The sequence below is a fragment of the Schistocerca nitens genome, chromosome 8 (assembly GCF_023898315.1).
Source record: "Schistocerca nitens isolate TAMUIC-IGC-003100 chromosome 8, iqSchNite1.1, whole genome shotgun sequence".
Classification (NCBI taxonomy): Eukaryota; Metazoa; Arthropoda; class Insecta; order Orthoptera; family Acrididae; genus Schistocerca; species Schistocerca nitens.
Window position 1 is genome coordinate 66,157,165 of NC_064621.1, and position 27,809 is coordinate 66,184,973.

A 27,809-nucleotide genomic window follows, 5' to 3' on the forward strand; every position below is an offset into this window, starting at 1 on the left:
TAAAAATGTCAGAACTTCATGGTCATTGGGGGCTGCATCACAGTTATTTTATTGAGGCAAAATTTTGTACAGATTGTTTCTTTTTGACTGGAACACAATAAGGGCATGGAATCTGAAGTTTGGGAATGTTGTAAAAGAAGAGTCACCCTGTCATGTATTTATTTATTAAGTAAAGGGATAAATTTCATGAGATGATTTCTGACAGCAAATGGAATAAAGATATTCATATCAATGTAGTATGTCCAGAAAGAGGTCAGCAATAAAGTTATCAGTACTGGTACTTTACATGGTAATAAATTCTTCCATGGTGCAGAAAATGTTCAAAGTTAACACATTGGGCTGCAATACATAACATGGTATTAATTTCTTCCATGGTACAAAACATGTTCAAATTGCACACATGGGAAGCAACTGAAGCATTCACATGTCACATTATGGACTGTCTCACTCTTTTGATTGTTATATGTGGTTGCTGATGCTGGCCACATGGACACACTGTTCAAGGGTTTGCACATTCACAACTGGTTCAATGTACACTACACTTTTTAGATACCTCTATAAATAAAAATCATAAGGGTTTAATTCCAGTGATCAGGGTGGCCAGGCACATGACTTCCTCATCCTGGGGAGGGTGTTGTTGAAGTGTTGACAGATGGTGATGTGGAAGTGGAGTGGTGCTCCATCATGCATCAGCCATTTTACCTTGCCTAAGACACATTCTCCATGAAAAGAGGAAGGAATTCCATATACAAATGTCCTTTAAGGTGTTGTGGTGAAACAAATGTTCTGGTAGATGGTCACCAATAATCCCTTTCCAAACACTGATTCTAAATTGTTAATGATGTGGCAGTTTAACCATTTCCAGGGATTTTCTGTAGAACATGGATGATGACTGGTTATGTTTAAGATGACATCCCTCCCAAAGGTTACTGCAGCAGTGAAAGGAACTTATGACAGATATTCCATTTTGATTGTTATCTGTCACATTTGCTAGTGACAGAATCTTTCTTGTGGAGGAAAATTTGCCACCATTTATCCCTACATGTATTGCAAGACAGTATCATTTTCACACAGGAAGCACAAGACTGCTCTTTGGATTACTCCAGACTGGCAATCCACATGCATGGTGTTTGTACTGGAGTTGGTATCAATATTATGTTCCTAAGCTGATGCACAAACATCCACCAGCTGTCCGTGTAGTTCATCTCTCTGAAAGGACTCATGCCCTCACACATGGCAAAAAATGGGTAAAAAGTATTCTCCAGGGTAAGTGGCATGACAAACCCTCTCTTGACTTGACCATAAATGAAAACCATCTTAGCTTGCTCTTGGAATGTATAATGCACCATTTTGCACATATACAGTAAAGGGCAGCATGAATGGTTGCAGTTTTGTGTGAACCATGGGAAAGTATCACAAAGATGCTGGAGAAACTGAACTGACACACTCTTGAAGGTACACTGAACGAGGTGGTGCAGTGGTTAGCATGTTGGACTCACATTCATCAGGATGACATTTCAAAGCTGAGTCCAGCCATCCTGATTTAGGTTTTCTGTGATTTTCCTAAATCACTTCAGGCAAATGCTGGGATGGTTCCTTTGAAACTGCATGGCCGACTTCCTTTGCTATCCTTCTCTAAACCAATGGGACCAATGAGCATGTTGTTTGGTCCCCTACCCCAAACCAACCAACCATCCTCTTGGCAATACACATAGCGTATTCTGGAAAGCCTACTTGCAATGTTTCAATGAGCAGTTTTAAATTATGGTTCTAGGACTATACTGCAACCCTCTCCATATCTCTCCCATGGGATCATGAGGACAAGATTAGATTAACTACAGCACACACAGAGACATTTAAACAGACATTCTTCCCACATCCCATACATGAATGGAACAGGAAAAACCCCTAATAACTGGTACAAAGGGGCGTACTCTCTGCCATGCACTTCATGGTGGGTTGAGGAGTGTAGACATAGATGACGATGTTCTTGACTTAACTGGAATCACACAACCTGTAACATGGAGAATAATACTGTTCCTCAGTGCCATCAGTGGTGGCAAATTGCATTAATTAAATTATACATTATTACAATGTAATGTGTAACATAATGTATCAGTATTAATTCCTTCACTGCAGACTCATTATCCATTTTCAGGCATGTATTGTTGTGAATGTTTTTGTTCCCTTTTTTTGTGAGGAATCACTTCCCGAAGTTTAGCAAATGAACTATAGAGAAATTGGATACACAAAAATCTATTCACCCAGAAGCAACAGGGGAACACACATATAAATGTTAAGGAAATTTGCAAGGTTTTGGAGCCAGTATCTGCTTCTTCTGGCAGAAGGGTTGAGGGGGAGAGAAGAGGATTGATGAAAAAGGACTGGTGAGGTTCAGGAAATGGGGAGATTTTAGAAAAGTTGCCCAAAACCCTGGGTCAGGAGAGACTTATTGGATCAGATATATTATCTTTTCAAAAACAAACTATGAAGCTGCTTCATAGCATACACTCTCTGCATTTCTTAATGCAATACTCTCCATTTTTTTGGTTAGACATGATGAAAACCATTCACCAGCCGGTTGTGTGATGCCATAATATTTGAGCTTTTCTATGAAAACACAGTGAACTGTGCAATCAAATGCTTTTGACGTCTCACAGAATAAACATGTTGGGAATATTTTGTAATTCCAGTTTCCTAACTCTCAGCTACGGTCTTTTCTCTGAATAGGGTTCTAAAGTAGTAATAACTACTTATCAGGCAGCAGTTTATTTGCTTTTAAAGTAATTTTTGTTTGTGAGATATCAGATTAGATACATACTGAAGGACTCTGTCAATGAATGAGGAAGCTGATTGTTATTGGGATTGTGGTTATTATATTTTTTAATTAGGTCCTGTTATTTTGATATTATTGTGGTATGTAATTTTATTGTCATTCTTGTGTGAAGTTACTTAATTTTATTTAAGTTTTGATTTACCTTGTTAATTTGTTTGTAACACACAAGTGTACAGTGTTCAAACATTTATTTGATTTTTAAATGCATAATTGCAGGTACCAGATTCCAGAAGTAATAGAAAACTTCTCAATATTTAAGACAATATCTGGTTGCACATGTGCTGTGAAAGATGAAACAGCATTATGTAATGAGTTGCACCTGAATCAGATACCCTCATGTGTTGGGAATAAATCTGCAGCAGTTATTCTCATATCACGAAAGGTTTCTGGAATTACTGCAGAAACATTTAAGTGAGTTATCAAAACAGAATTTTCTTCCTACTGTTTATGTCTCACCATAACTCTAAATTATGCTTAGTGGGTATCATATACACATATTACCTGATAATCTTGAAATTATTTGCCATACAGTGAGTCACATAATAAAGACCATTTATTAAGTATTAAGAGACCCAAATCTCTATTATTAAGAATTCACTGCCAAGTTTGCAAGGGTAGTGCAAACACTACAGATGTGCAAGTGCACGCACGCTTGTGTGTGTGTGTGTGTGTGTGTGTGTGTGTGTGTGTGTGTGTGTGTGTGTGTGTGTGTATGCAGGGTGAACATTAATAAAACTGACAAGCTGCAGGGACTGATCTAGACTGGAAATGGAGGAAAAAAAGGTTCTGTGAAGATGTATCTGCAAATGCATCATTGCTACATTATATGGTACTGATGAATGAAAGTTTCTCTGACCACATTTCATGTGTTCTGCGAGTGTTGCAGGCTGTGTGATTGCTGCAGCACTGTAATCAGCAGAATGGTACAGTATTCATGTTGGTAACAAGGTAGTTTTTTGTATAAGGCGAAGCATAAGGTAATGGTCGAGAGACAGCATGGCTATATCAAAACGAGTACCCTCACAGACACGAGCCACATCATAAAACATTTAAAGCTCTTTTTGGGTGTTTGTGTGATCATGCATCATTTCAGACAGATGAACTGCAGAGAGGTGGTGGACTGTGTGTAACCAGATTTGGAGAACCGGATTCAACAGGATATTGAGTCGAACTGTGGTACAAGCACCAGGCAAGTAGCCTGCCAACATGGTGTAAGCCAAAGCATGATTATGTGTATCCTATATGACAACTGCTACTATCCATATCACCTGCAGTGAGTGCAAGGATTATCAGCAGTGGATTTCCCTCTACAAGAAGGGTTTTTTTGATGGCTTTTGCACCAGACCATCATAATTATGGGATTTTTGCCACCAGTCCTCTTTAGCAACAAAGCAACCTTTAGCAGAACTGGCATCACCAATCTGCATAATTGTCATTTGTGGGCTAAGACAATCCCTGGGAAAGGGTTGATCTGTCTCATTAGCAGTGGGATGATTTGTTGTCATTGCATGCAGCATGCCGTCCCTTTCCGACCACATGTTCATAGGTTATTTTTTGCTCCATTACCAGTCAGCAATGCACACCTGCAGTTTTCTGGTTTTATTAATGCTCACACTATATGTTCTGTGCAGTGGATTCATGGTCAGGCAGAGATCAACCTCTATATCAGAGTCAAATGTGCCCGAATGTCAGGCAGTCGCAAGGGCTGCCCAGGACAACTATCTGGGATGCAAACAGCATTTCTGAAATATGAAATTCTATGGCAGTATCATAATAATCACAAAAAACATAGTTGATTTTTGTGCCATTGGTGGGTGCCTGATTTGACGTGAATGGTGTAATGAGCTTGACCAATCATCTGAGTGACAATGGCAGATTTCCGATTGTGAGGCCTGTAAAAAGACATGATACAAACATTGTCTTTCATGAAGAACTTTGTTGTGAAGTTGGCATCTGAATCAGGATATTAGAGATTCTGCTGCTAAAGAATTATGAAAAGGTATAGTGTGGCAGTTGCTGAAAAACAACAACAAAGCATTTTGCTCTCTAGTGCAAAATATGAAGGTTGAGTATCTAACCCATGAAAGCATGAACGAAACATTTGGCTTCACTGTTCGACTGAGGAGAGAATGCTGTCATTTGGATATGATGAACTTCATTCTCTTGGCAAAATTGCAGAAATTCCAATGAAAAAAATGTGAACCATTGTCTGAAATGATATTTTGTCCAAACGTTCTAAACAAAAGACAGAAGTGCGTGCTTTTATTGTAGTAGCGATAGCTGTCAAATTCATTGGAATTACAAATTGATGTCTACTGTGCATGTTGACAATAATTCAGAAATGTCCAGCACGATCAATGTGCATATGTTGCCAAGCACCGTAAGGCAGAGGCCAATTGAAAAATTTGAGGTATAGCGCTGCCTGATTGTCTGTGCCTGCATGACAGTGGTTGGTCATCTGCTTGTTAAGCCTGAGCCATATGCAATGCTGGTGTGCTAGCTGTTGAGTTGAGTTCTGATGTCTCCCCAATATCCTCTGTGTAATAGTTTCAAAATATTTTGCTGCAAAGATGTGGGAATCATGACTCATGTTTGATCATTACGAGTATGCATTAAAATTAAACCATTCTGAAGAGAAATGTTGTTGCATTTATCATAGTATTTGCAGACTCCTGCACCAGAAATTGATTTCTGATTAGTTAAGTATGCAGAGATAACAAAACTTCCATGTGTCAAAGTAGTCATGCGTCACAAAATCAGTACCAGAAATGCTTGTTGTGTCCATCAGTGTAATGAGGTGCATGAACACTCTACAATACTTGAAACATTATAGAAGGATTGTAAAGTAAATATATTGATTTACAATATATTCAATATAAAGCTCATATAGCTTTTATCCTGTAGTCTCTCTCCAGTTTCTCTGCTCCACTATTCCTGGTCATCACTATTCACTAGCAGTTATAGTAGCAGAAACATCAAACTAGGTTTGTAAAGTCTTGCTGGCATTGTGCTACATTTGTAAAATCTCACTGCAGTGCTACCTGTATGCTCAGTGTGATCAGAGAGTACTTCAATGATAATCTGAAAGTAATCTGAGGACAATCTGAGATGGAGCTCTGAGTGAGGCAGCTTAAAAAGGCCCCGTGGACTAATCATAATTGGAGGCAGTGAGATGATCTGAATTCACCATCCTCTGGTAGCATGTGTAGCACCCCTTGGCAGTGTCTAGTGAAGCCTCTATAGCAGCAGCTCATGTCAGCCAATATAAGTGTTCCTCCTGCAGAGATGGGAGTGGGGCTCAGTTGACAGAGACATTAATACCACATTACCATAACAATCCACCACACCACTGAAGCATTCATTTCACAGCCCTCAGGCCAACTAAAAATGTGACCTGTTGCTTGGTGGATCAACAAGTACCACTCTCCTTTTAGGGGCAGGCAGATGTCTCCATGTAGACAACCTTGCAGCCTTTCAGTTAGTGAGGGCTAAATGCCACCAAATCATCAGAGAGAGGAAGAAGATATCATAGCTATTCCACTACAAGTACAAGCGTATGGGAAACCATCAGGAAAGTCTGTGAGAGGGGTGAGAGGTGGCTACTGTAATGTGGAATGGAATCTCCAGACCATAGCATGAGACACTGCCCAGACAGTGGCAGAATATTTTGCCAGAGTTATCACCATTGCCAATCACAATCCAAGCTTCTGGTGCTGCAGAGTGTCTCTGAGAGGCAGTTGAGACTTCAGTTTCACCAATGATGAAGAGTACAGCTGCCCCTTTCACATGTAGGATTGGAATTTTTCATAATCTGCAGCACGTGACACATCGTCTGATCATGATACGATCCACTACAGCATGTAACTGCACCTCACGGGACAAAGCAAAGTAATCCACCTTGCCCTTTTTAGCACTCTTTCTCGACTCATGCAGACAAACCATTTTAATTCCACTCTTAAAACATGGAAATGAGCTGTACATGCTCAAGTAGTTATAGTGCTACCCACACTACCTGTGTGGAGATGAACTTGGGTCAAATGTTTAACCACTGCCTTTTCTGGATGTTAGAATCCAGACAGGTCTTTAGTCAATTTCTGTTTGGGTTCAGGAAGTATCACTCCACCTTTGATACCTGGACCTCCTGGGGTTGGCTGTATAATAGGCTTTCCTGCATGGGTACCTCTTAACAGGTATATTCTTGGACATTAAGAATGCCTGTGGTCCTACTTGGAGCCATAATTTCTTGGGCTTCTCTACAAATGGGGCTTCTGGGGACAACTTCTCGTCCTTATATAGTCCTCCCTCTCCCCACTTAATTATAAATACACAGGTGGTGATATCCTATCTGTCTGCTTTGAACAAGAGAACTGTTGCAACATAGGCAGTGTTTTAAGTGTGGTTTTCTTTGCCATAACTCTTAATAATGTAGTACTAAGGGTTAAAAATCCTGTCCAGTGTTTTTCTTTCATGGACAGCTTCTCTGTCTTTTGTTCCTCCTCCAGTGTTGCAACCAATTAGCTGTAGCTATCTATCGGAAGGACAGAGGAATGAGTGGAGAAGAGAGGTTTTAATGTTCCAGCTGAGAATCTCATTTCTGTCCACTTTAAAAATTCACATTCTGTTTTAACTTTCCTGAGTTGAGAATAAGGGACACTATTGTCAATTTTAAAGACACAGTTTGGTTTCTCTGCCTCACATTTGATTTTTAGCTTACTAGGTTACCACACCTTAGTGATCTAAAAGCCCATTTGTTAAAAGCATTGAATATTTTAAAATTTATTGACCATAATTCATGGGGAGCCAATCAAATTTGCATGCTCCAGTGTTACTGAATATTCATGTGTGATTGATTTGATCATGAGTGCATGATTTATGGGTCTGCATTTTTAAAAATTTTGAACATTATACTCCATGAAGGAATTATGCTGGCCACTGGGCCTTTAGAACCAGCCTCAAACTGAGCCTCTGCACTAGTGAGCCACTGCTTAATGTCAGCCAGAAATCCTCATGGTGTGATAAACCTATTAGACAATGTCACTGCCACAGATGCCTGCATACCACACTGTTGCTCAGTCACCAATGGACAGTCTTTTTAATAACTGACAGAATGCAATGGGATATGCATGAAGGAATGCCTTTTAGAGATGAACATGGGTCATTTTAGAATTTTACATGAAGATTGGAGTATATCTCAACCTTGGCTCTTGAGGAGGCTCAGAAATACTTTATATCTGGCAAATTTTAAGAAAGATTGCACTCCAGATTCGACATTTAAATCTATGTTTTATAATGTTTTAGACAGGCTTTGCGGTTTTATAATAATGTACATTGATGGCTTGAAGCAAAAGTTTTCCTATGGCTTTTCATCCGTGTATTCAGGATTAGCCTTCCTAATGAATATACCATATTTACTGGCACTGGGGTAGATGAGACATCTTCAAAGCAAAAAATTTCTCATCTGCTCCAGTTCCTTATTGCTCTGTTGGCATTGCAGCAGAGTACCCAGCACAGGAATTGACACAAAATGCACCTGTTCCTCCTCCAACATGGAGGAAAATGTGTATCTTTCTGTTGGGTACCAGGGCACATGGAAATCTAGTCTGGGGAAACGAGCAAGCAGACCAAGCAGCCAAGGAGGCCTATAGGGTACATGGCATGACAAAATGTGCCATCCTTCTGCATGCTGCAGTTTTGCTGTTGACTCAAGGAGTCACACAACTGTGGGAGGAAGAGTGGCTTCCTGTGAGGGACAATAAAGATGTAGTCAGTGAAACTGATTGTCTGACCCCCTTCACACACACACACACATCTCTAATACCTCCGGTGTACAACTCACTATATGCCATATTTCAACTGAGTGCATTTTATATTTTGATAAGAGGGTAGAAGCATCTATTTGAGGATCAACCCTCTATTTTAGTTGAAGACGAAACAAGTGTGCAAAAGTTTTTGAAAATTTTGTGTGGTGTCTGTATTCTATCCTAAGCATTTAGACTGGAAATTGTAGTGTATTGCAGGGCGGATGGGACATAATTTTTGTTCCAGTAATGAGCAACCCACAGCCACCTGTTGTAATTTTTAGTTGTTTCTCTTTTTTTTTACTTTTTATTATAAGTTTTAGATCTAACACAAATGATTTCCGTGTGTATGTGTGCATGTGTGTGGGATGGTGGGGGGGGGGGGGGGAGGGCACCTTTATACACTACTTGCCATTAAAATTGCATTCACTGGACAAATATATTATACTAGAACTGACATGTGATTACATGATTACATTTTCACGCAATTTGGGTGCATAGATCCTGAGAAATCAATACCCAGAACAACCACCTCTGGCCATAATAACAGCCTTGATACACCTGGGCATTGAGTCAAACAGAGCTTTGATGGTGTGTACAGGTACAGCTGCCCATGCAGCTTCAACACGATACCACAGTTCATCAAGAGTAGTGACTGGCGTATTGTGACGAGCCAGTTGCTCGGCCACCATTGACCAGATGTTTCCAATTTGTGAGAGATCTGGAGAATGTGCTGGCCAGGGCAGCAGCTGAACATTTTCTGTATCCAGAAAGGCCCATACAGGACCTGCAATGTGTGGTCATGCATTATCCTGCTGAAATTCAGGGTTTCGCAGGGATTGAATGAAGGGTAGAGCCACAGCTCGTAACATATCTGAAATGTAACGTCCACTGTTCAAAGTGCCATCAATGCGAACAAGAGGTGACCGAGACATGTAAGGCGCGTACAGGACCTGCAACATGCGGTCGTGCATTATCCTGCTGAAATGCAGGGTTTCGCAGGAATCGAATGAAGGGTAGAGCCACAGGTCGTAACATATCTGAAATGTAACGTCGACTGTTCAAAGTGCCATCAATGCGAACAAGAGGTGACCGAGACATGCAACCAATGGCACCCCATACCATCATGCTGGGTAATACGCCAGTATGGTGATGACGAATACACGCTTCCAATGTGCGTTCACTGTGATGTCGCCAAACACAGATGTGACCATCATGATGCAGTAAACAGAACCTGGATTCATCAGAAAAAATAACGTTTAGCCATTCGTGCATCCAGGTTCGTCATTGAGTGCACAGTCGCAGGTGCTCCTGTCTGTGATGCAGTGTCAAGGGTAATTGCAGCCATGGTCTCCGAGCTGATAGTCCATGCTGCTGCAAACATCGTCAAACTGTTCATGCAGATGGTTGTTGTCCTGCAAATGTCCCCATCTGTTGACTCAGGGATCGAGACATGGCTGCACGATCTGTTACAGCCATGCAGATAAGATGCCTGTCATCTCGACTGCTAGTGATACGAGGCTGTTGGGATCCGGCATGGCGTTCCGTATTACCCTCCTGAACCCACCGATTCCATATTCTGCTAACAGTCATTGGATCTCGACCAATGCGAGCAGCAATGTCATGATATGATAAACCGCAATCATGATAGGCTACAATCTGACCTTTATCAAAGTCAGAAATGTGATGGTACGCATTTCTCCTCCTTACACGAGGCATCACAACAATGTTTCACCAGGCAGTGCCAATCAACTGCTGTTTGTATATGAGAAATCGGTTGGAAACTTTGCTCATGTCAGCACGTTGTAGGTGTTGCCACAGGTCCAACCTTGTGTGAATGCTCTGAAAAGCTAATCATTTTCATATCACAGCATCTTCTTCCTGTCAGTTAAATTTCGCGTCTGTAGCATGTCATCTTTGTGGTGCAGCAATTTTAATGGCTGGTAGTGTATTTCAACTGTTGTTAAAATTTTATTTTTTAGTGCTTTTATTCACACTCACCTCACATAATTTTAGTATGAGCAGTAAAGGCCTTGGTGACATGTTCACCAACAAACGCATTACCACCACCACCACCACCACCTACACTCCAACATATAAGTATGCAGTCATTTCTACTGTTAACTATGTATTAACTATGTATGTGTAGCATTCAGCAATTTTTCTTGAAGCTGAGTGGATATTTATTTTCACTGTGGAAAACCCTATTGTCTCATGGGATGAAAATACTTGAGAAGATTATAGAAAAGAGACTGAGAACTATAATAGAATCACAGCTGGAGGAGAAAAAAAATATGGCTTCAGAAGTAACAGATCAACAATAGATCTAATTTTTGGCACCCACATGTTGATGGAAAAGTGTTGGGAGAAGTGCAAGAACCTGGTCATTGTATTCCTGGCTATGGAAGAAGCCTATGATAGTATTATAAGAGATAAGATCTGGGAATGCCCGAGGAAAAAGAATGTGCCTGAAGGACGAATAAGAAAAATTCAGATGTTGTACAAAGACTGTACTAGCTGTGTACAAATTGGGGAAGGATGATCGTTATGGTTTGAGACCAATAGTGGAGTTCAGCAAGGAAGTGCACTGTCCCCACTACTATTCATCACTGTTATGGATACTATAATGAAGAACATCAAGGAGAAGTCAAGTGAACTGAATACATTTGCCATTGCAGATGACATCATGATATGGGGCAAAACTGAAGAGGAAGTACAGATCAGACTCGATGAATGGAAATGTCAGTTCCAGAAATATAACCTCAACATCAGCAAGACCAAGACAATGGTGATGGCAGTCAACAGAGATGGACAACCAGCAAGTGTAAAACTAAGAGACAACCATCTAGAGTGTGTGGACAGTTTTCCTGACCTTGGAAGTGTAATCTCTAGTGATAATTTGGTCAGAAATGAAATCAACAGAGTGCAATAAGGATCTGGATTTTACCAACAAGTAAGATCACTTTTATGGGATGACTTGATTCCAAAACTGACCAAACTGATGATGTTTAATAGCTATTTCACACCAATATTGGCCTATGGTATTGAAACATGTACCCTCACAAAAAGAGAATCATCAAGGTTTCAAGCATCAGAGAAGAAATTTCTTAGATCCACCATCCAGAAGACCAAGATGGAAAGTTAAGGAATGAGGAGATGAGGAAAGAAACCGGAATAAGGACATCCCTATTGGATTGAACTGGCACATCTAGACTTCGATGGTACGAGCATGTGATGAGAATGGAGCCAACTAAACAACCAAAATAAATTTGGAAAGACAGGTGGAAGACCTCAAACCCAATGGATGGACTTGATTAAGGCTGATCTAGTGACCAGAGGATGGACAGCGGATGATGTTCTCTGTGAACAGATGTATTTGGACAGGATGAAATGGAAGAGGCTCATTACCAGTACCTGGGAAACTGGAACTGTTAAATGATGATGATTTTCATTGTAGACTGAGTTAAATGGGATAATTTTTAAGCTACATTCTGCACTTGTTAATGCCATGTGAGAAAATTTGTGCTTTAAATATAAACTGTGGAATGTCATCTGGTGTGGTGTCTGCCCCCGGTAGCTGAATGGTCAGCGTGACAGACTGTCAATCCTAAAGGGCCCGGGTTCGATTCCCGGCTGGGTCGGAGATTTTCTCCGCTCAGGGACTGGGTGTTGTGTTGTCCTAATCATCAGGCGTCAAATCGAAAGACCTGCACCAGGCGAACGGTCTACCCGACTGGAGGCCCTAGCTACACAACATTTCATTTCATTTCATCTGGTGTGGTGATACATTTATGAAAGTGAAAATTGTCTATGAAACTGAAATGTGAATAATATTTTGGATATAGTGCTGCATTATGTGTTTATAATATTGATAAAACTTTAATCAGCAATATAATCAAATTTCTCTATGAAAGATTAGTAAACCTACTGACTTCCTTGCTTCAAATAGGTAACACAAAGAATGACAGTCACTACAGAAGTTTCTAAAGTGCAGTCATAACATTAACCTTCTTTGTCATTTCTCATCTTCATTTACTGTGCAGTGCCAGTTATCTATCAAATCAGGCAATAATTAATGTTTTCCTCTGTAATAGTGTTGCTGTTTGATGATATCTTATTTTCCTGTGTGGTCTTCCATTACTTATTTTTGTGAGTCAGTAAGCAGTTTTCTAGAGGTGTCCTTTGTAACTTCTTGACTAATGTAAAAAGATTCCTCGGGATGTGCGAACCTAAGAAATTCAGAAATACAGTGTGGGATAGTTACTAAGGTTTGCTTTGTTTAATTTTTATTAATAATTTTTGATAATTCATGATACTTTTATTTTAAATGAAAACAAATCATAATATTTAATCATAATATTTAATCATAATATTTATATTATATAATTAAAAGAGGTATTGTGTGATTATACAATTTATTTTTAAGTTGAAATTACTTTCAGTATTTAATAAAGAAACTGAAGAAGACACAAGAATCACATTTTTAAGCATCACTAGAAACATACTCATGATCAAACAAATACAATCTGTATTTACTAGATGCCTGATTGCCAGAAGGTAGTGACATACTGAAAATCTGTCAAAAATAATGTGGCCTTTTTTATTTTTATTTTTTTGGGGGGGGACTGTCACTCTGTATTGTAAGCTGATATTTTTATGTGATATGTTACAGATACACTCCAAATCTGGAATATCTAAACTTAACTAAAGTGGGTTTGCGACAGCAACTGTCAGCTGACATGTTTTCGCAGTTTAATAAACTGAAACATTTGGCAATACAAGACCATGGGAGCATGCCAGAGTTGCCAGAAGATGTGTTTAAAGGACTTGGTGGATTGGAAAGCTTGTACTTGTATAACAATGGAATCCAGCTTCTCCCTCCTAATATTTTTGCACCACTGACCAAGCTGCGACTATTGAACTTAGCTGATAATAAGTTCCGAAGGCTGCCAACAGGAATATTTGACAAGAATTTGGAACTACGTGAGCTTATACTGAATGGAAACCATTTGAAGAATCGTTACAATCCACACTTGCTAAGGTAATAACAATCAGTTGTTGCATATTATGCAATATGCTTTGTGATACTTGTGGATACACAGAAAAAAAGAATTTTCCAACTTTCAGTACAACTCTTCATCACCCAAACTTTAGTCTGGTCTCATGTTTCCATAAAATATATATGATTGTATAATTACAATTTCTGTTTTAACAATAATCTTCCAACAAATTTGAACTGTTCTCCCATTATTTCTCTCATTGCACCACTTTTCCAGGGACTCATTGCCAAAAATGTTATGATACTTGAAATTTCACAGTGGAAACAACAAACAGAAAATGAGGATATGCAACTATTGAGCTTTAGGTTAAGATAACTTGTTAGTCCAGAGATTGGAGCCATCTAGGAGAGAGGGATGTTTGCACATGTCTGTAATAAATAAGACATCTCTCTCACATTTGCATCAAATGCAGCGTGGTCTCCATATAATAGGCTGTGATAAGAAGTTAGTTGTACAGCTAATTACCAGAAGCAACTGTTGTAACAAAAGTAGCTTATGCATCATCTTATAATCATTTTCAGTGGTTTCACAATACCTTTCTTGGAGTCAATATTTCTTAGAGACAGGGGATGAGAGTAATTGTGCTTACGGTTAAAGAAAGGGTTAGTAGGGCAAACTGCTGCCACTTAAAACACTGTCAATCTGGAATAACACTCATTCACATACCATGAATTTCTAGTAACAAAACGGGAAAATGAAAGAGAAAATGAAATAGCAGTACATATGTTATGCTTATCTGGGCACTACCTAGACATTACTGAACTTTCACAATCACATCTAGTTGAATTCAAGCTAATGACTTACTATAGTTGAACTATTAACTGGTTAAAGGGGAATGACCAAATGAAAGTTGTAGAGTTAAGTTCTAGACCCCACAGCTCTCAATATGATGCACACAGCTACTAAGTCATACATTTCCTGTTTATGTCTCTCTTTCTTATGTTAAATAGCATTTAATTCACTTTAATAAAGGAGAAATAAATTTAAAATCATATAAAAAGGTCACCTTAGGTAATTATCCTTTCTTTATAAAGGGGTTCAACAGTTGTATATTCTCTTGAAGAATACACAGAGTTAGTGAGAACCTTTTTAAAAAAGGATTATATCATTTGCATACACTACTTCTTAGTGTGTATGGGAAATACCATCAATTTAGATAAACTTTCATTTTTTAAAGAATTTTTAATATTATGAATTTCAGGTTGAGAGCTACAGATGTTTAAATTGCTTTATCAGTATCCTACTTCGATTTTTCTAATGAACAACTTGATGTGATTTATGTTCACTGCATTTAAGAAATTATTGTTTATATATTTGGTATTGTTCCCTCCAGATTAGTATAGACATTTTGTCCCATGTTTTACTATGTTCTGTATAAGTTTAATTCTACTGTCTGAATTGTCCTTGATGGTTGCCATAATGTTGTCTCAGTACTCCATGTAATAAGTTGCTTATCCTACCTGTGCACTATCAACTGAGAGTTTATTTCAGTACTGCAGAAAAATTTGTTTTCTCGTTTCAAGCATCAGTCAGGGTCCAAATGTATGCGGCTAGTGCAGGGTGCATTTCTGAAGCATTGTAAACGTAGTTTCACCCCAACAGAGGAGCCTTTGTATATGTGTTTGTTCACCTCTTCTCTGTAATTATTCTGTCTGCAGGCTAACGTATTATCACTTATACTTAATTTCTATTGTAATTTTCTATGGCATAGTCTAGGAATCCCATAGTTCTTTAAGCTACAGATTTTCATTACATCGAACTCATTGAAGTAATGCCTTTATAATTCTGTTGGTGTAAATACAGTAATACATCTAATGTCCACTGGAAAATATTTTTAATACTTGAGTAATGTAGACCTGTTGTACTGCAAATCAAACAGGCTTATTGTTCCAGAATGAGATTTTCACTCTGCAGCGGAGTGTGCGCTGATATGAAACTTCCTGGCAGATTAAAACTGTGTGCCCGACCGAGACTTGAACTCGGGACCTTTGCCTTTCGCGGGCAAGTGCTCTACCATCTGAGCTACCGAAGCACGACTCACGCCCGGTCCTCACAGCTCTACTTCTGCCAGTATCTCGTCTCCTACCTTCCAAACTTTACAGAAGCTCTCCTGCGAACCTTGCAGAACTTGCCCGCGAAAGGCAAAGGTCCCGAGTTCGAGTCTCGGTCGGGCACACAGTTTTAATCTGCCAGGAAGTTTCAGGCTTATTGTTGTGTTCTTGGCATACTATACACTGAGATGACAAAAGTCATGGAATACCTCACAATTTCATGTCAGGACTGCTTTTGCCTGGCGTAGTGGGGCAACTTGACATGGCATGGATCCAACAACTCGTTCTAAGTCCCCAGCCAAAATATTGAGTCATACTGCCTCTATAGCCATCCATAATTGTGAAAGTGTTGTTGATGGAGGATTTTGTGGATGAATAACCTCTCCATTATGTCCCATTAATGTCTGATGTGATTCATGTCGATTTGCCAAATCATTCGCTCGAATTGTCCAGAGTGTTCTTCAAATCAGTCATGTACAATTGTGGTCTGGTGACATGGCGCATAAAAACTCCATCATTGTTTGGCAACATGAAGGCTATGAATGGCTGCAAATGGTCTCCAAGTAGCATGTGGATCAGAGGACCTAGCCGATTCCACATAAAAACAGCCTACACCATTATGGAGCCACCACCAACTTGCACTATGCCTTGTTGATAACTTGGGTCCATGGCTTTGTGGCATTTGTGCCACATTCAAACCCTAGTATCACCTCATACCTACTGAAAATGGGGCTCATCTGACCAAGTAACAGTTTGCCAGCCACATAGGTTGCAACCAATATGGTCACAAGCCCAGGAGAGGCAGTGCAGATGATGATGATCTGTTAGCAAAGACACTCGTGTCACTTGTCTACTATCATAACCTATTAACACCAAATTTTGCCACACTGTCGTAACTGATAAGTTTATTGTATGCCCCAAATTGATTTCTGCAGTTATTTCATGCAGTGTTGCTTGTCTGTTAACACTGACAACTCTATGCAGATACCGCTGCTCTCGGTCTTGGACAAGAAGAGAATAGAAGCTTTCGAAATGTGTTGCTACAGAAGAATGCTGAAGATTAGATGGGTAGATCACATAACTAATGAGGAGGTATTGAATAGAATTGTGGAGAAGAGGAGTTTGTGGCACAACTTGACAAGAAGAAGGGATCGGATGGTAGGACTTGTTCTGAGGCATCAAGGGATCACCAATTTAGCATTGGAGGGCAGCATGGAGGGTAAAATTTGTAGGGGGAGACCAAGAGATGAATACACTAAGCAGATTCAGAAGGATGTAGGTTGCAGTAAGTACTGGGAGATGAAGAAGCTTGCACAGGATAGAGTAGCATAGATAGCTGCATCAAACCAGTCTCAGGACTGAAGATTTGAAGTGACTAATGTTACAAAACGTGCTGCCCTTCTTTAAACTTTTTCGATGTACTCCACCATTCCTATCTGGTAAGGATCTCACACCACGCAGCAGTATTCTAAAAGAGGACAGACAAGCATAGTACAGGCAGTCTCATTAGTAGATCTGTTATATTTTCTAAGTGTTCTGCCAACAAAATGCAGTCTTTGGTTGGTTGGTCTTATCCAAACTATTTATCATCCATGTTTCACTTCCATACATGGCTACACTCCACACAAATACTTTCAGAAACGACTTCCTGACACTTAAATCTATTCTCGATGTTAACAAATATCTCTTCTTCAGAAACGCTTTCCTTTTCTATGTGTTCCTTCCAATTTAAGTTGTTCATAGTTGTAATTCCTAGGTATTTAGTAGAATTTACAGCCTTTAGATTTGACTAATTCATCATGTAACCAAAGTTTAATAAATTCCTTTTAGCACTCATGTGGATGACTTCACACTTTTCATTATTTGGGGTCAACCCTCTGCCAGGCACTTAAATGTGATTTGAAGAGTATCCGTATAGATGTAGATGTAGATGCAGATGTAATGTAGCATCATTGCTTATCTATTCACAGAGTAGTTATAGACGTTCCTTAAAATGTTCTCACCTGATTTCACTCAAAAGTCTAGATATGAAGCCATGTTGTGTGGTTCTGAATATATTTTAAATATTTTCTTCAGGCAACTGGCAGCAATGGATGTATGTTTCAGGAAACTCATGACACTTGGCTGTATTAGAACAGTTTATTAATTTGCTGCCTGTTTTGGTCAGTGACCACCAGCAAACTTCATCATGCACACACAATAGGAGACTAAATATATGTAATTGGACCTAGCTTCCAAACCTCCTTAGTGCCCTACCCTGTGCCCAGCATGGAGCTGCATGCTCCCATAAGCATCACTACACCATTCAATGCCGCCCCTTGCTGTTCCCTCCCCCCACCTGCCCCAACCTAATGCTACCTTCTTACCTCTACCATTGGATTGCTATACTCATCAGGCTCATTTATGATTCAGTATGGTCACAGTGTCCAGAGACAGCGATCAGGTGTGTGTCAGCTGTGAGTGTGTGATTGTTTGTGCATTTTCTACTTCAGAAGAAGACATTTTATTCACATCAAATCCTGAAACATTGTTTTGTGTACTAAATATGCTGTTCAATACCTTCCTCACATCACACGGCATATGCTCGCCCTATTTATGTTGCAAAAGCAAGTATCTGGGATCTGTGTCAGATAGGATTAAAAAGTGTTCACATATGAAACTTTAATAAACAGAGTTAAATGCAATGAAAGAATTGAACTGATAAGGTGATACACACAGATATACTAAGAGACTATTGCTAATTTTTACAGTACGGGAAATGAGGACTCACTACTAGACATTTAATGGCACTGTACCATTTCAAAATTGTAGAAGGATCTACGCATTTAGTCTCATGGCGTATATATATATATATATATATATATATATATATATATATATATATATATATATATATATATATATATATATATATAACAGAGGGAAACATTCCACGTGGAAAAAATATATCTAAAAAGAAAGATGATGAGACTTACCAAACAAAAGCGCTGGCAGGTCGATAGACACACAAACAAACACAAATATACACACAAAATTCAAGCTTTCGCAACAAACTGTTGCCTCATCAGGAAAGAGGGAAGGAGAGGGAAAGACGAAAGGATGTGGGTTTTAAGGGAGAGGGTAAGGAGTCATTCCAATCCCGGGAGCGGAAAGACTTACCTTAGGGGGAAAAAAGGACAGGTATACACTCGCACACACACACATATCCATCCACACATACAGACACAAGCAGACATATTTAAAGACAAAGAGTTTGGGCAACAGAAGGAGGAAATAAGACGACAGAAAAGACTTCAAAATGTAACAGTGACAATAACAAACGTCATTGTTGGGTTCAAATTAATGATATGAATATAACAGAGGGAAACATTCCACGTAGAAAAAATATATCTAAAAAGAAAGATGATGAGACTTACCAAACAAAAGCGCTGGCAGGTCGATAGACACACAAACAAACACAAATATACACACAAAATTCAAGCTTTCGCAACAAACTGTTGCCTCATCAGGAAAGAGGGAAGGAGAGGGAAAGACGAAAGGATGTGGGTTTTAAGGGAGAGGGTAAGGAGTCATTCCAATCCCGGGAGCGGAAAGACTTACCTTAGGGGGAAAAAAGGACAGGTATACACTCGCACACACACACATATCCATCCACACATACAGACACAAGCAGACATATTTAAAGACAAAGAGTTTGGGCAACAGAAGGAGGAAATAAGACGACAGAAAAGACTTCAAAATGTAACAGTGACAATAACAAACGTCATTGTTGGGTTCAAATTAATGATATGAATATAACAGAGGGAAACATTCCACGTAGAAAAAATATATCTAAAAAGAAAGATGATGAGACTTACCAAACAAAAGCGCTGGCAGGTCGATAGACACACAAACAAACACAAATATACACACAAAATTCAAGCTTTCGCAACAAACTGTTGCCTCATCAGGAAAGAGGGAAGGAGAGGGAAAGACGAAAGGATGTGGGTTTTAAGGGAGAGGGTAAGGAGTCATTCCAATCCCGGGAGCGGAAAGACTTACCTTAGGGGGAAAAAAGGACAGGTATACACTCGCACACACACACATATCCATCCACACATACAGACACAAGCAGACATATTTAAAGACAAAGACAAACTCTTTGTCTTTAAATATGTCTGCTTGTGTCTGTATGTGTGGATGGATATGTGTGTGTGTGCGAGTGTATACCTGTCCTTTTTTCCCCCTAAGGTAAGTCTTTCCGCTCCCGGGATTGGAATGACTCCTTACCCTCTCCCTTAAAACCCACATCCTTTCGTCTTTCCCTCTCCTTCCCTCTTTCCTGATGAGGCAACAGTTTGTTGCGAAAGCTTGAATTTTGTGTGTATATTTGTGTTTGTTTGTGTGTCTATCGACCTGCCAGCGCTTTTGTTTGGTAAGTCTCATCATCTTTCTTTTTATATATATATATATATATATATATATATATATATATATATATATATATATATATATATATATATATATATATATATATAAAGTTATAAACCACAAATCTATTACAAAACATCATTATATAGTTGTATGAACCTATAAATATAGTGTATCATTGATTTAAACTCAGTCAATATGTAAGACAGAACTTTAGAAATCACATCTTATATACTAAATTCCTGGGGGAAAAAAAAAAAAAAAAAAAAAAAAAAACACACACAATTATATAGTTGTATGAATCTGCAAAAAGTTTATATTTTCTTCCATACTAGGTATCATTATGCATCCATGTTCCAAGGTGTTGTTTTCTATGTTAAAAGTTAACAGTACTTGACCTTTTACATACTTGCGTTGCTTACCAGTAGCTCCTCTTATCTTTACATGTGCAATGGACATTTCCACAAAATTCTTACTATACTGGATCTTGTCTCTAAATTGTTCAGATATACCACAAATTTGGCTCCCTGTTTCAGTCAAACAGTTACCTTCCCACTGATCAAGCTTAATTTTAATGTAAGGATACCCAAAATCCTATTCATCTCCTCTGTTGTTAGACACTTCATGTAAAAGATCACTTTCAGTTTCATCAAATGCTACCTCCACACTGTGTTTACAGGGCTTTATCAACTTTACTGGTATCATAGCATTACTCTGGTTCCCAATGTTGTCAGGTAAAGATCGAACACAATGAATGGATTCCATGGCACAACTAACATCACTTGTTACAGAAGGAACACAAAACACATTGCTGTCAAAATTTACTCTTCCTGATAAGATCTTCTTTCACTTCATTCCACCAATCTGGAATGACTAACCACAGCTAACTTATTCCAGAATGCACATTTCCCAATGTTATCATCAATCTGGTCTCAACCAAACTTCAAAAAGTTTTTTCTCTGGGCTCGCAGATAACTCTCTGTGATTCTCATTTACATCATCAAATACATCACTCACCCTACCCTTATTGTCAACATCATTCACAAATAACTCTGAAGCTTCGTTACTCTCATACTCCACAAATACCTGATACTCATCATCATCATCATCATCATCATGTTCTTTCAACACTTGCAATAAGCTACCAGTCTCAGACTTACCAACCTAAGTTATTTCACAACTCTCATTCACATCTACATTAAAAATACCACCTAGTTTAGATCCAATACAGTCATCACCTGATTTACATACATCAATAACACTGTTTTCTGACCAAGAGAAGAAATCATCAGTACACACTACATCAAAATTCTCACTACTCTCACATTCTGGGTTGTGATTAGCACCTACATCACCATAATTAAAGACAGTCAAAACTTTTGATCAAAACATAAATGAGAAATCTGATATTACTCCTGTTCAATTTCAGATGCATGTTCCATATCATTAACACTGTTATTATTGTCTAATTGCAAATGTAACTTGAGGGTCCTTTGCTTGTTGTGTTTCCTCGCACTTTCACTGAAGTGAACTGCCGTTTCCCGAGTAGTTACTTCTATGATTATTCTCCTATTAAAATGCCCATGGTTATCCCCATTATTCCTATCCTCCTGGTGTTCAAAATTTCTCTCTCTATTGCCACTTTGATCCTGATATAAGTTACCATTATCTCTGTTTCTGTAATTATTCCCATTGTGATATCTATCATTCTGATTATTACGGTACATACTCCTTTCTACTGCCATATCCAGCCTGTCAACATATCACAAAAATTGTTCAAAACAATTGTCAGGTCCATGCACTAAATTCCACTACAACCTTTCTGATAATCATGGTCATCTCATCAAATGGTTTGTCAAGGTGTGTTAATTTTTTAAGTTTATCCTTACGAAGCTCTTTCAAAGTACTGTCCCTATTCCTGTAATTAGGACCATTCAAAAAATCACTGGTAATTCTCCCCTGTCCAGCTTCTGACCAAAATTTATTTAAAAAACTTTTCTCAAAACTTTGATATGTTTCCCACTGACTTAAATTTAAATTTACCCATAATAGAGCTTCACCTTCAAGACATCTTTTATCAAATTTAATTTTTTGATTGTCATTCATGCATGACACAAAACTATGTCCACAGTGGTGCAGAAAATCCACTGGATGTAAATTTTCTGATGGAAAACTTTTGATTGGAGTGTTGGATCATGCAATACCATTGTTTGAATACAGATTTTTGTGAATGCAGTTTTTCTGAACTGCTGAAATTTTTTGATCTGAATCATTTACGGAAAGCATTTATGAAGAAGAGAATTTTTTGTTAACATCGAGTATAGATTTAAGTGTCAGGAAGTCGTTTCTGAAAGTATTTGTGTGGAGTGTACCCATGTATGGAAGTGAAACATGGATGATAAATAGTTTGGACAAGAAGAGAATAGAAGCTTTCGAAATGTGTTGCTACAGAAGAATGCTGAAGATTAGATGGGTAGATCACATAACTAATGAGGAGGTATTGAATAGAATTGTGGAGAAGAGGAGTTTGTGGTACAACTTGACAAGAAGAAGGGATCGGATGGTAGGACTTGTTCTGAGGCATCAAGGGATCACCAATTTAGCATTGGAGGGCAGCATGGAGGGTAAAAATTGTAGAGGGAGACCAAGAGATGAATACACTAAGCAGATTCAGAAGGATGTAGGTTGCAGTTAGTACTGGGAGATGAAGCAGCTTGCACAGGATAGAGTAGCATGGAGAGCTGCATCAAACCAGTCTCAGGACTGAAGATTTGAAGTGACTAATGTTTTGTATGTGTTTAATGGTATCTGGTAAGGCATTGTACAGTTTGATACTAGGATGGCTAAGGCTGTTTTGAAATAACTTTGTGTTGGAACTTTGAACATGTACATCCAACTTTTGTCTCATATCATAGCTGTGTATTGTGTGATTTTGAGTGATGAGTGGTCTTTTTGTATGTAAATTTTGCTTTAAATACATTATATTTTCAAGTATATATACACAAGGAAGTGGCAGGATCATCCTTTTTTGAAACAATGGTCTACATGATTTGCGATTATCTACCCATTCCATTATTCTTATAATTTTTTTTTTGAATTTTGAACGTTTTGATGGCATCTCCAGAATTTCCCCAGAACATAATCCCATACCGGAGGTGAGAGTATACAACTGCATAATATACACACTGAAGGGTGTTGTAGCTGGTACAGTTTTTTAATGTGCGCAGCACAAAACAAGCAGTACTTAATTTTTTGTTCATTTGCTCAATATGTGCTTTCCATTTCATGTTGTCTTGTAGATGAAGTCCAAGAAATTTGGTACAGGCTGTTTTGGCAATTGTCTGTCCGTATAGCTCTAGATTGGGTGATATCAGATTTTTTGTTTGTGCTGTGTGTATATCCATAGCTACAGTTTTTTCAGTGTTTATTTTTAAGTCATTGTCATCAAAGTAACATGTTAGCCTGTCAGTGGTTTCTTTTATGTTTTTTACAAGAGTTTCTTCTGAGTTTCCTGTAATTAGAACACTCGTATCATCAGCAAATTGAAATACATTCAGAGCTAGTACACATCGATTGTAATAAAGAAAATAAAGTAATTTCATTTTACAGATTTTAGCTTGAATTATAACACATCGTGTAAAAAATCATATGAAATTCTTTTAGAAAAACAGATGAGATATTATTATTAAAAAAAAAAAGTTTTTGATATCTGACTCTTCCACATATACTGTAAGATTTTCCAGAGCTATCTGATGCTAGAAGACCAACAAGATCTCTAGTTCTCACTCAAATCCAAAAGTATATCCCACAATCCAACCCTCAAGTCCAACTCTTTCCTCATGTCAGCCACCTTCCACACTCTGACCTCACATGTACTTCCTAAAGTCCACAAACATAACCACACTAAACACCTCATAGTAGCTGGTGCCTGTATTCCAACAGAATGTATCTCTACCCCAGTTTCCCAACACTTCCAATCCATTGCCTGCAACCTAACTTCTTATAACCTTACAATTACTTTTTCTTTGTAGGGAATATGTGGAAATAAATTCCTCAGATGATCATTGTAGCATTCTCATATGTGAATCTCTTTATGCAACACTTATGGGAGTTCTTCATAACCACCCTAAAAACCTAAGCCTCATGTCTGGCTTAAGTCAACTGATGATACTTTTAAGTGGTCCTCTTCATCACATCACCCTCCTCAAGTGTCAAACAATGATTTTTTAAAATCCTCTGTCCATATAAAGTGTAGCAAACATCAACAGTACCTCCATTTCAACCCTAGGCCAGTCCTTTGATAGCAAAAAGTGTCTTCAGAACAATCAACCCAGTCATTGGTGGTATATCTACAGTTATGCCAATATTCTGAAGGTCTTGATGTGCCTCAGAGGCAGTTGCAACTGCTCACATCTTGTCCACAAATGGATCATCCCACCATATTCACACATGTTCCCAATAATGCACCTATCTCTTCTGGCCAGATCCAGTGGAGCACTCATGTTGTCATCCAATACTGATGCGGACTGGAACAACTTAATCAAATTTTTGAGCAGGGTATCTGCTATTTTTCATGATGCCCTAAAAAGTGAAGTACCTCCCCCAATATCCATCCTACTTCTTTCAAAGTGGGTAATCTGTCGCCCACCAAATCTACGAAACATCAAAGTTTGACCTTATGCCATGCCCTTTTGCAGTGTCCTGTCACATGGGTCATATCTGTGTGGAAGAGCCAGGTATAAGACCTGTCCCAAGTTCCCACCCAGCACATTCTCTTCCAACCATCACAGGATTCTCCTACACTATTATAACCAGGACTACTCACAAAAATAGTCATGTCACACATCAAATCTGCTGCTATTTCTGCACAGCTTTTTAAGGGGCTATGATCACCAGCCAGCTGCTCACTCAAATAAACAGCCAGTGGCAGATTGGGACTAAGAGAAGGTTGGAAGGTCTGAGGTGATTGTTGTTTTTGTGGGATATCTCATCATTGAATTGCTGCTCAATTAGCTAAATTAATAAAGATCTGAGGTAATTTTTGTACTTGAGGAATCTCTCATTATTGAATTGCTGCTCAGATTAGCTAAATTAATATTACAAGTGTAGTAATATTATCATATCTCTACTTATGAGACAATGTGTTACAGTGAGAAAATATATTGGAACAACCCCGTTGAACAAATTTAAGTTTTTATTTTTATGAAAAGGTCCATATACCTTGGCAATTACTAGTTTTGTGTAACTCCAGTGTTCACAAAACTGTTTGTTGAATATAATCCAAGAGCCATCTATTACAATTTATCTCAATTGCATAGTGGCTGTGAACTAACTAACCTCCATTTCTGTGGTAGCAAACATTTTCATACTTCATATAATCTTCATTAATCAATACTTAATATCGAATGAAGTGCTCTTACAAATCATATGATTTATTCTTAAAGAAAGTTATTATTTGTGAATTATTAGGTTGGTGCATAAGCTCATAGCATTTTTCCATAAGTTTAATGGACACAACAGATAAACATAACAGAGAATTTAGCCATCAATAATATATTCTCCTCCACTACTTACAACAGTCTACCAATCCTGGGGTAACTTTTCAATTCCATGACTGTAGAAATCACAAGGTTTTGTGGCAAAGTACTCATCCAGCCATTTTTGGTCCCCATTTTCATCCAGAAAGGAAGTTCCTGGAAGGTTGTTCAATAGAGAACGAAGTGAAAATCTGAGGGTGCAAGATCAGGTGAATAAAATGTGTGCAGAATTACTTCCCAACTCACCTCCCATGTAGCATTTTTTGTCAGTCTAGTAGAATGCAGGCAGGCATTATTGTGGAGTAACATCATTTCATGCAGTCTTCCTGGTCATTGTTCTTAGATTGCATCTGCAAGGTGTTGTTCATGAGCCAAATGATGACAAGCAAGCAGAGGTGCACATGGCCACCTGTTGCTTTTTGTGATTTTAGCTTAGAGCATACATTACACATACACCTGATTTTTTAACCTTCCCCATTGCATGCAAATGTTGCATGATAATGGAATGATCATAGTTCATTGCATTTGCAGGTTCTTGAGTACCGTACACTGATGTGGATAGTTGTGGTTGAATGCATTTAAATGATTTTCATCAAACCCCAAAGGTCTTCTTGAATGTGGAGGGTCATTAATGTCAAAACAACCATCCTTAAAATGAGAAAATGATTTTCTTGCAATGCTCTGTCCAATGAAATTATCCTCATACATGGTGCAAATGCTTCTGGCTGCTTTGCTGCTGTCACCCTGCCATCAGTGTGTGTGTATATGGGGAGGGTATGAGTTGCACAGTACTATAAGTGGTGTAAGCATTTTGAACAGGGTGGAATGAAGATCAGTGAGGATCCCAGGTCTGGACAACCTTCCACGTCAACAGATGATGATTATGACAGAAAGATTGTGGTGTAATCTGTAGAAATCATCAATTAACTGCTCAAGAAGCTGCAGATGACTGAGCATCAGTGTAGGATCATGCCATCAAATTTTGAGTGAAAAACTTGTGATCATCATGTCAGCACAAATTCATTCTGCATTTGTTGATTAACAGTAGGAAGCAGATCTGTGTTTAAACAGCTAGGAACTGCTTGCTACTGCAAATGGTAATGTTCACTTCCTTAAGACCATTGTAACAACTGATGAACACAATTGTTACAGTGGTTGGACAAAGGGTCTCCTCATACAGAAAAGTGCGCATTTACTAGACAGAGGTCAAGATGTGTATTTTGGCTGCAAAGGCATTGTCTGTGAGAAATTTGTACCACCTGGTCAGACAGCAAACAAAGAGGTCTGCCAGGGAATTTCAGTGTGTTTAAGGGATGATTTGTACAAGAGGAGGCCTTGTTGTGCATCCTCCCCTTCCTAAATACTTAACTAATTATAATGAGATGTGGAATGTTCCTGCTGTGACACATTACTGTGTCAGACATGTCAACAGTACAAGTTGTTCTTAGCAAATTGTTGCTTGTGGAGGGCTACATCAGTCAACTGTTAATGAGAGTGCCCATCAAACTTCTTGCAATTTTCCTGGCTCAACAGGAGGAGATTTGCTTACCTTGTGTCTTATGAAGCTGTCTCAATGTCCCCTTGGCTTTTTTCTCTGCCAGTTGCAGACTGCATGCATTTGACAATGAGTGATGGAATGGCAAGTGGGAAGCCTCAAGAGGGTAGTAGAAGTGACCCACAAAACCACTGTTCAATATACTTGACACTGATTTGTTGTAGAATCTTATAACATATTCTGAGCTCAAACATAATGAGGTATCTTGAACAGAATGACCTTCTCAATGCCAATAGCATGGATTTTGAAAACATCGAGTGTGTGAAACCCAACTTGCCTGAAAGCTTTGGATCAGGGCAACCAGATAGATGCAGTGTTTCATAATTTCTGAAAAGCATTTGACTCAGTACTGCACCTATGCTTATTGTCAAAAGTATGATCATATTACATATCAAGTGAAATCTTTGACTGGACTGAAGACTTTTTGATGGGGAGGACGTAGCATGTTATCTTGGGTGGAGAGTCATCGTCAGATGTAGATGTAACTTTGGGTATGCCCCAGGGAAGTGTGTTGGGACCCTTGCTGTTTATGTTGTGTATTAATGACCTTGCACACAGTATT

General features: G+C 38.7%; 1 protein-coding gene and 1 long non-coding RNA gene across 5 annotated transcripts in view; one reads left to right on the forward strand and one right to left on the reverse strand.

Moving 5' to 3' along the window:
• Positions 1 to 27,809, forward strand: part of LOC126198902 (leucine-rich repeat-containing protein 15-like) — a 194,231-nt gene that overhangs the window by 97,387 nt on the left and 69,035 nt on the right. For all 4 annotated transcript variants that reach the window (XM_049935524.1, XM_049935526.1, XM_049935525.1 and 1 more), the window contains 2 exons: positions 3,053 to 3,247; positions 13,307 to 13,675. In XM_049935524.1, the coding sequence (XP_049791481.1) occupies positions 3,053 to 3,247; positions 13,307 to 13,675 (564 nt within the window). The remainder of the gene's footprint in view (positions 1 to 3,052; positions 3,248 to 13,306; positions 13,676 to 27,809) is intronic.
• LOC126198903 (uncharacterized) lies at positions 181 to 27,745 on the reverse strand. Its single transcript, XR_007540110.1, has 3 exons — positions 25,939 to 27,745; positions 25,730 to 25,848; positions 181 to 2,014 (listed from the first exon to the last, which is right to left on the reverse strand). It is a non-coding gene; the product is annotated as an uncharacterized LOC126198903 (long non-coding RNA).